This window comes from Oncorhynchus mykiss, chromosome 2 (assembly GCF_013265735.2).
Source record: "Oncorhynchus mykiss isolate Arlee chromosome 2, USDA_OmykA_1.1, whole genome shotgun sequence".
NCBI classification, from domain to species: domain Eukaryota; kingdom Metazoa; phylum Chordata; class Actinopteri; order Salmoniformes; family Salmonidae; genus Oncorhynchus; species Oncorhynchus mykiss.
In genome coordinates this window covers 75349962-75359961 of record NC_048566.1, presented here as the reverse complement: position 1 = coordinate 75359961, position 10000 = coordinate 75349962, and the positions used below count along the sequence as shown (strand labels likewise).

Below are 10000 nucleotides of genomic sequence, written 5' to 3'. Positions count from 1 at the left end.
TACTGTGGGCCGGGTTTCTCTGCAGCCCACCTGGAACGCAGCCCTGCTCGCCCTGCTAGCCCTCACCATGGTGCCAGCTCTCAGTGTGTGCCAGCCTGCCGGCCTGGGTCCTCCCCCCAACCCCCAGAACTGTCCGGTGGTGTGCTCCTGCACCAACCAGATCGGTAAGGTTGTGTGTACACGCCGTGGCCTGGTCAGGGTTCCCCCCGGGATCCCCACCAACACCAGATACCTCAACCTGATGGAGAACAGCATCGAGACCATCCAGGCTGACACCTTCAGACACCTACACCATCTGGAGGTGCTGCAGCTGGGCAGGAACGCCATCAGGCAGATTGAGGTGGGGGCCTTCAACGGCCTCACCAGCCTCAACACCCTGGAGCTGTTTGACAACAGACTGACGGGGATCCCCAGCGGGGCTTTTGAGTACCTGTCCAAGCTGAGGGAGCTGTGGCTGAGGAACAACCCCATCGAAAGCATCCCCTCCTATGCCTTCAACAGGGTGCCCTCTCTGATGAGGCTGGACCTAGGGGAGCTCAGGAGGCTAGAGTACATTTCTGACGGGGCCTTTGAGGGCCTGCAGAACCTCAAGTACCTGAACCTAGGGATGTGTAACCTCAGGGAGATGCCTGTCCTGTCTCCCCTGACTGGCCTGGAGGAGCTGGAGATGTCTGAGAACACTTTCCCTGAGATGAAGCCTGGCTCTTTCCGCGGCCTGCGCTCGCTGCAGAAACTCTGGATTATGAACTCTGGGATCACCGTGATCGAGAGGAACGCCTTCGATGACATCACAGCGCTGGTGGAGCTGAATCTAGCCCATAATAACCTGTCATCTCTCCCCCACGACCTCTTTGCCCCGCTGCAGTACCTAGTGGAGCTTCATCTCCACCACAACCCCTGGAGGTGTGACTGTGACGTGGTCTGGCTGTCCTGGTGGCTCAGGGAGTACATCCCCACTAACTCCACCTGCTGCGGCCGCTGCCACTCCCCTGCCCACATGAGAGGACGATACCTGGTGGAGGTGGACCAGACCACATTCCAGTGCTCTGCTCCCTTCATCCTGGATGCTCCAAGGGACCTCAACATCTCTGCAGAGAGAGTGGCTGAGCTCAAGTGTCTTACGGCCGCCATGTCATCGGTCCGATGGCTGCTTCCTAACGGGACCGTTCTGACCCACGGCTCGTCTCATCCTCGGATCTCTGTCCTCAATGATGGAACGCTCAACTTCTCCAACGTTTTGCCATCGGACAAGGGTGTCTATACTTGCATGGTGACTAACATGGCAGGTAACTCCAACGCCTCAGCCTACCTGAATGTCAGCAATGCCGAGCTCAACACCTCCAACCTGTCCTATTTCACTACAGTGACTGTGGAGGTGCTGGAGCCCACCGTAGAAGAGACCCCCAAACCCAAACCCACAGTCCCAGCCTCGCCCTCAGTGTTCCAGCCCGTCTTCATCTCCACGCCCACCATGCTGCTCCAGAGCACCCAGACCCCCCGCCAGGTGTCTCTCCCCACAGCCCGTGGCCCCACCCACCCCTCCGCCAGCCTGGACGAGGTCGTGAAGACAACCAAGATCATCATTGGCTGCTTCGTTGCCGTGACGCTCCTTGCCGCTGCCATGTTGATCGCCTTCTACAAGCTGCGTAAGCGGCACCAGCAGCGGAGCACGGTGGCAGTGGCGCGGACCATCGAGATCATCCAAATGGATGAGGAGGTTCCCGAGGTTCCACCGGCCAGGTCAGGTTCTAGCGAGTCTGAGGAGATGGGGCTGGCTCTGCCCACCATCTTAAAAGCAAGATACATCTCATCATCCTCATCGTCCTCCCACAGAGACAGAGACAGAGACAAAGACAGAGACAGAGACAGGGACAGAGCTGCCTATGGGGCTCACTGGACCCATAACAACCTGGGAAACTCCCTGCACCGTTCCTCCAGCCGCCAGCATCATCAGCAGCACCACCACAGCCTCATCAGCACCATCGCAGAGCCCTACGTCATTAAGACAACTCACACCAAGGAGAAGGTCCAGGAGACCCAGATCTAAGGGACTCATGCTGGCCTTACTGTGGATCTAACTGTGTGGATCTAACTGTGTGGATCTAACTGTGGATCTAACTGGGTGGATCTAACTGGGTGGATTTCTATATGGATCTGACTCTACTCCCTCCTCTCTTCCTCTCCTCACTGCTCACCAGTCCATGCAATAGAATGCACAAAGAAGACGGTAACTTTCTTTTGTACAGAGTGCAAAATGGAGACAGTTTTATCTATCTTGTACATGCTTATACATAAATATAGAAATGTAAAAAATATACATCTATATAACTTAATCTAATGGTGGTGTTGGGATTATGTATCAAAGAAGAAAGTAAAATTTAAACTATTTTCTAATAACTTGTAAGTTCTATTTAAAAGCGAGAGATGTTGAGGTCTCGATGATGGTATGTTTGATTGATTGAGGGAGGAGCTGTCTTGAGGGAAACTGTTATTTTTGTCATTTAGACCACTTAGGATGTAGTAAAAGCCCTTTATACCCACAGCAGTTTATAAAACAACAAGCCCTAACATCAGATCAGGCTTCGCAGGTTCATCTCATAAAAGCGGCAGTTTGTACTGTGCCAAACGTTACAAATACAATAAAGGACTCCGGAAGATTATGAAAACCAACAGCCACATCCAAGCAAAATCTAGACAGAAAGACAGAGAGTAATTTGTCGAGGGAGAGACGTAGAGAGAAGAGCATAGATTTTGCTGTTCAGTAGCTATCAGCCAAATGGTTTTAGACTGCAGTGAATTTCTGCAGCTAAGGTTTAACCCTTTGTTTTCCGGAGCAAAGCTACACATCTATCTAAAAACAGCTCTTTATGTTACTGAATCTAAACCCGTTTAGTACGGTTCTATTTGATTTATCCCAGGTCCCCTTGGCTAAGATGAAGGACAGGCTATTATGAACAGAGATTTGGTGTGGTTTCTTCATGCAGATTTAGGTTGCATAAGGTATTGTTGTTTTTTATTTTTGTCTTGGGTTGTGACATGCTTCTTAATGGCATGTGTAGTGCTTAGGGTTAACGTAGTGCTGCATTACAGTGGTTCTCTGTCTGCTCTCTGTAGGGGCTCGTTCTAATGGTAATCCCTCACAGTTACAGACGTGGTGCAGAGAGACTGGGGTTTGCTGACCAATCTGCTTTTGGAAGAAAAAAAGGAGCTGGGCTGAAATTAAATGAATGTCTGGACATTGGGCTTGTTTCTCTATGGACTTCATTGAAACAATGAAATTGTTTTTTCTTTTCCTTATTTTGGGTATTATTTCGAGCAACACTATTTTTATGGGGTGTCTATAAGGAGGCTACAAAAAATAAAACCTTTGGTTTGTATTTCTCTACTTGGAGACACTTCAACGTGTCATTATTTTCCCTGTCCCTCTTGATGACAGTGTGGAGATATTAGCTTGTAAGCCTGATAGCATGTCAGTCCACAAACACTGAACAGATTCATAATTCTAAATGAAGCCCTACCCCCTACCCTCCTACTCAAAACTGTAGATCGGAAAAGGATCATATAAACTTGAGCAATATGGCAATTGCTTCACCTTGCCTTCTGATAGACTCGTGGAATTCTTTGCCATATTGCTTGCACCTATCCAATAGTTTCAGACGTACAGTACATCAGTGCTAAGGCGGTAGGGTGTAAGATGGAGTAAGAATTTGGAGGTCCATGCTATTTCTCTGTTAGCTGTGATAAGATATGGTCTACCCTCCTCTTCCCCAGTTATTCCTATGCATTGCGTTTCCACTGGTCCCTGTCAGTGAATGAGTCTTTAAGTGAGGCTGTATACAATGCTGCATTATCCTTCCTCCCACACTGGATCTCTATGAGAGGGCCTTCTGATCTCTGCTGCTTCACGTTGCCGAGGGGGTTAGGTAGACACACACACACGCTGAATGCCAAATCAGCCTCCAGCCCCTTCCCCATAGGCACTCTGTAGAGGTAAAAAATAATAGGTACAAGCAATATGGTAGCAGCCCCCTTGTCCTAGGTGGTATTGTCACTATGTGCTCACTATGCTCACACACATACAATCATTTCAGATCTACAGCAGTGCATAGTTGCTAGAGGGGGAGTGCAAATAATCTGACATGGTTTCCTCTCCTTCTATATTTTTCTACTATTTTCCTGATGTGAGGGGATTTTACAGGAGAATGAAAAGTATTGGTATTCTTCCACCAATTGCTTTCCTCTTGTCCTGTAGTGTCACAACAGTGCAAATTAAGGAAACAAGGAGAGAAAGCTACTTTAGATCATTGAGATGCAGCCCAAGTGGTAGCCTTAACAAGGCAATACTTTCCAAATGTAGCGGTACAGTGAAATATATAGTACATCATTGAAGGAGTTTGCATATTGTTAAACTAATTTCTGAATGAAAATGAACCACTCCTTTTATCATTAAGTGGATCTGTACTTCAGGTAACTGCCAAAATAAAGGAAACACCAACATAAAGTGCCTCAATAGGGTGTTGGGCCCCCACGAACAAGAACAGCTTCAACACCTTGGCATAGATTCTACAAGTGCCTGGAACTTTATTGGAGGGATGTGACTTCATTCTTCCATGAGAAACTGCATAAATTGGTGTTTTGTTGATGGTGGTGGAAAACGCTGTCTCAGGCACTCCTCCAGAGTCTCCCATAAGTGTTCAAGTGGGCTGAGATCTCCACACACGCACACACGCACACACGCACGCACGCACGTACGCGCACACACACACACACACACACACACACACACACACACACACACACACACACACACACAGCGGATGGTCGGAGGGAATGAACATTATTACAAATCATTTGTAGACTGCAAATTGACTGCAAGAAGCCCAAAGAGATATAATATTTAACTAAAACATAATAATTTAAAACTTTGCTTACATTTGTACACGATCACGTGTCTTTCTATTATTCTGTATTATTCTGTATTTCTTCAGAAAATAAAACCGCCAGTTGAGGAACCCTGCACTATGCTCCGTAGAAACCCCTCTTTGAAAGTCACTGAGATGTCTTCTTCTAGCAATGGTAGCCAAAATAATGGTGGGCGTTTCTAAACATGATCTTAATCATGATGGGATGTTAATTCCTTAATTCACTCAGAAAACCACACTTGTGTGGAAGCACCTGCTTTCAATATACTTTGTATCCTTCATTAACTCGCGTGTTTCCTTTATTTTGGCAGTTACCTGTACATCCCTGTGTGGGAGAAGGAGCCTACAGTGTAACTGATATTTAACTACACTGCCACAATTTCACAATGAAAATGAATCATTTATGTTATCACCAGCAATAAGCTTCCACTGTACATTCACAATGTGTGAGCGTTTCATCATGTCTTGTCCTGCGCTGATTACGCTTCTGAATCACAATGATGTCACACAGTTGAAAGGTCAACCATCAGAAATGAGTGTTTGTGTTCTGTGGTGACTAGTGCAACATCACTTTGACCTCTCAGCTGCCGCTTCAGATACACTCAGTCACCGTCTCCCCCATTCAGAAGACACACAGACTGCTACTGTTTCCTCAGCTCAGCTCAGAAAACCAAATGTCACTCAGGGCCCAGGCGGAACAGGAAGACAGGAATGGAAGCATTGAAAATGTTCATGTTGCTCCAAATGAGACGTTTATCTGTCTATTTCAGTAGAAAAAGGGTAAGAATTAAGCCATTCAATAATTACAGAGACATTCTGCTGCCAGGCTTGGAGGGGACTATAAAGGCTGCTTTTAAATCCTACAGGCATCAATTGGACTGGCCTCCGTAGGCAGAGGCTACAGATACACTGCCCCCTCTTCCTTGTCCTCTTTTTCATTACCTCCTCCTCCCACTCCTAATCCTCTTCCCTTCCTACTCTTCCACTTGTCTCTATAAATGCCTAAATCTACTACATATGATACATTCACAACGCATTTCAGACAGCTGGTTCCTAGAGAGTGTTACTGACTGTTTTCTATCCCATCTGCTCCTCAGTGTGTGTGTGTGTGTTTGAGGACTGTCTACAGGTGTGCTGGTGGGAGCAGATGTGTCCATGTATTACTGGGTCAAGTGGATGTTTTCTGTCGTTTTCTCTGCAGGGTGAATAAGAACATTTTACACCAGTCAGACACTCTCCTTTTTCGCTCCTCACATCTGAATGCTTCTGTGATGGGTGTTTTTCCTGCAATACAGCAGCTTCTTATGTGTTCTCTTGAAAGGAAAATCTTCTCCACTTTTCTTTCTATTGCGTGTTTGTGAAAGATATGTTACCTTTGAGAGACTATTGGCTCTGTATGAGGTGGGGAATCATGTGTGGATTAACATGTTGTAGGCCCCAATCAGGGACTTATTCACATTTGGGGCACCAGGCCACTGAACTCTCTGGCCAATCAGTCACAATTATGATCAATGACCAATGAGTGCCAGATAGAGAAGAAAAGCAGGTATTTGAATAGCTCTGTTCTAGGCCCTTGTGAAGCTCTTAAAGGATTGGATAGGTGTCAGCAAAATGGGAGAGGTAGTGCTATCATCATATAATGTTATATCTACTGAAGTGTCTTTGTCTATTATATGGGTTAAGGGTTGATTTGTGATTATGCATTAGTCTGCAACACAAGAGCCCAAACAAAGGCTCGCTGTGAAAACATCCATAGTGCTAATACGAGACAGCTCCTCTCTCTTATCAGTAGCAGTGGAGTCTGTCATGCATTCAGACTGTGCCTGCATGTTGCCTTGTTGCCAAATGAGCTATGAAGATGCCTTGTCATAACTGTTATCAGTCCCTCTCCCTCTCTCCCCTCCTCTTTGTCTGAAGCTAATTGACTTAAATCCAGACTACTCATCCAGTCAGCCCTAGATTAAACTCTCTCTCTCTCTCTCTCTCTCTCTCTCTCTCTCTCAGTAGACTTTCAGTAGTTTTCCAGATTCAGGGTACAGTATATTGTCATATAACAGGAACAGAAATACCTGCAATACTTAACTGGAATATTGAAATCTATATTTCTATTCCTTTCGTAAATGAAATAGGGTGCAGGCCAGGCAGCAGGCTGTTAGCCAGCCTGCCAGCATAGTGGAGTCTGCCACTAGCACAGTCAGTGTAGTCAGCTCAGCTATCACCATTGAGACCGTGTCTGTGCCTCGACCTAGGTTGGGCAAAACTAAACATGGCGGTGTTCGCCTTAGCAATCTCACTAGGATAAAGACCACCTCCATTCCTGTCATTATTGAAAGAGATCATGATACCTCACATCTCAAAATAGGGCTACTTAATGTTAGATCCCTTACTTCAAAGGCAATTATAGTCAATGAACTAATCACTGATCATAATCTTGATGTGATTGGCCTGACTGAAACATGGCTTAAGCCTGATGAATTTACTGTGTTAAATGAGGCCTCACCTCCTGGCTACACTAGTGACCATATCCCCCGTGCATCCCGCAAAGGCGGAGGTGTTGCTAACATTTACGATAGCAAATTTCAATTTACAAAAAAAAAAATGACGTTTTCGTCTTTTGAGCTTCTAGTCATGAAATCTATGCAGCCTACTCAATCACTTTTTATAGCTACTGTTTACAGGCCTCCTGGGCCATATACAGCGTTCCTCACTGAGTTCCCTGAATTCCTATCGGACCTTGTAGTCATAGCGGATAATATTCTAATCTTTGGTGACTTTAATATTCACATGGAAAAGTCCACAGACCCACTCCAAAAGGCTTTCGGAGCCATCATCGACTCAGTGGGTTTTGTCCAACATGTCTCTGGACCCACTCACTGTCACAGTCATACGCTGGACCTAGTTTTGTCCCATGGAATAAATGTTGTGGATCTTAATGTTTTTCCTCATAATCCTGGACTATCGGACCACCATTTTATTACGTTTGCAATTGCAACAAATAATCTGCTCAGACCCCAACCAAGGATCATCAAAAGTCGTGCTATAAATTCACAGACAACACAAAGATTCCTTGATGTCCTTCCAGACTCCTTCTGCCTACCCAAGGACGCCAGAGGACAAAAATCAGTTAACCACCTAACTGAGGAACTCAACTTAACCTTGCGCAATACCCTAGATGCAGTTGCACCCCTAAAAACTAAAAACATTTCTCATAAGAAACTAGCTCCCTGGTACACAGAAAATACCCGAGCTCTGAAGCAAGCTTCCAGAAAATTGGAACGGAAATGGCGCCACACCAAACTGGAAGTCTTCCGACTAGCTTGGAAAGACAGTACTGTGCAGTACCGAAGAGCCCTTACTGCTGCTCGATCATCCTATTTTTCTAACTTAATTGAGGAAAATAAGAACAATCCGAAATTCCTTTTTGATACTGTCGCAAAGCTAACTAAAAAGCAGCATTCCCCAAGAGAGGATGACTTTCACTTTAGCAGTGATAAATTCATGAACTTCTTTGAGGAAAAGATTATGATTATTAGAAAGCAAATTACGGACTCTTCCTTAAATCTGCGTATTCCTTCAAAGCTCAGTTGTCCTGAGTCTGCACAACTCTGCCAGGACCTAGGATCAAGAGAGACACTCAAGTGTTTTAGTACTATATCTCTTGACACAATGATGAAAATAATCATGGCCTCTAAACCTTCAAGCTGCATACTGGACCCTATTCCAACTAAACTACTGAAAGAGCTGCTTCCTGTGCTTGGCCCTACTATGTTGAACATAATAAACGGCTCTCTATCCACCGGATGTGTACCAAACTCATTAAAAGTGGCAGTAATAAAGCCTCTCTTGAAAAAGCCAAACCTTGACCCAGAAAATATAAAAAACTATCGGCCTATATCGAATCTTCCATTCCTCTCAAAAATTTTAGAAAAGGCTGTTGCGCAACAACTCACTGCCTTCCTGAAGACAAACAATGTATACGAAATGCTTCAGTCTGGTTTTAGACCCCATCATAGCACTGAGACGGCACTTGTGAAGGTGGTAAATGACATTTTAATGGCATCGGACCGAGGCTCTGCATCTGTCCTCGTGCTCCTAGACCTTAGTGCTGCTTTTGATACCATCGATCACCACATTCTTTTGGAGAGATTGGAAACCCAAATTGGTCTACACGGACAAGTTCTGGCCTGGTTTAGATCTTATCTGTCGGAAAGATATCAGTTTGTCTCTGTGAATGGTCTGTCCTCTGACAAATCAACTGTAAATTTCGGTGTTCCTCAAGGTTCCGTTTTAGGACCACTTTTGTTTTCACTATATATTTTACCTCTTGGGGATGTTATTCGAAAACATAATGTTAACTTTCACTGCTATGCAGATGACACACAGCTGTACATTTCAATTAAACATGGTGAAGCCCCAAAATTGCCCTTGCTAGAAGAATGTGTTTAAGACATAAGGAAGTGGATGGCTGCAAACTTTCTACTTTTAAACTCGGACAAAACAGAGATGCTTGTTCTAGGTCCCAAGAAACAAAGAGATCTTCTGTTGAATCTGACAATTAATCTTAATGGTTGTACAGTCGTCTCAAATAAAACTGTGAAGGACCTCGGCGTTACTCTGGACCCTGATCTCTCTTTTGAAGAACATATCAAGACCATTTCAAGGACAGCTTTTTTCCATCTACGAAACATTGCAAAAATCAGGAACTTTCTGTCCAAAAATGATGCAGAAAAATTAATCCATGCTTTTGTCACTTCCAGGTTAGACTACTGCAATGCTCTACTTTCCGGCTACCCGGATAAAGCACTAAATAAACTTCAGTTAGTGCTAAATACGGCTGCTAGAATCCTGACTAGAACCAAAAAATGTGATCATATTACTCCAGTGCTAGCCTCTCTACACTGGCTTCCTGTCAAAGCAAGGGCTGATTTCAAGGTTTTACTGCTAACCTACAAAGCATTACATGGGCTTGCTCCTATCTATCTCTCTGATTTGGTCCTGCCGTACATACCTACACGTACGCTACGGTCACAAGACGCAGGCCTCCTAATTGTCCCTAGAATTTTTAAGCAAACAGCTGG

General features: G+C 45.1%; 1 protein-coding gene across 1 annotated transcript in view; it reads left to right on the top strand.

Moving 5' to 3' along the window:
- The window catches only part of LOC110496174 (leucine-rich repeat-containing protein 4), a 4672-nt gene extending 1281 nt beyond the window's left edge, over nt 1-3391 (top strand). Inside the window, exon 2 of the mRNA XM_021571925.2 lies at nt 1-3391. This exon is cut by the window's left edge and continues 129 nt beyond it. Coding sequence (XP_021427600.1) covers nt 1-2047 — 2047 coding nt within the window. The 3' untranslated portion in view covers nt 2048-3391.
- Nucleotides 3392-10000: the final 6609 nt, after the last annotated feature.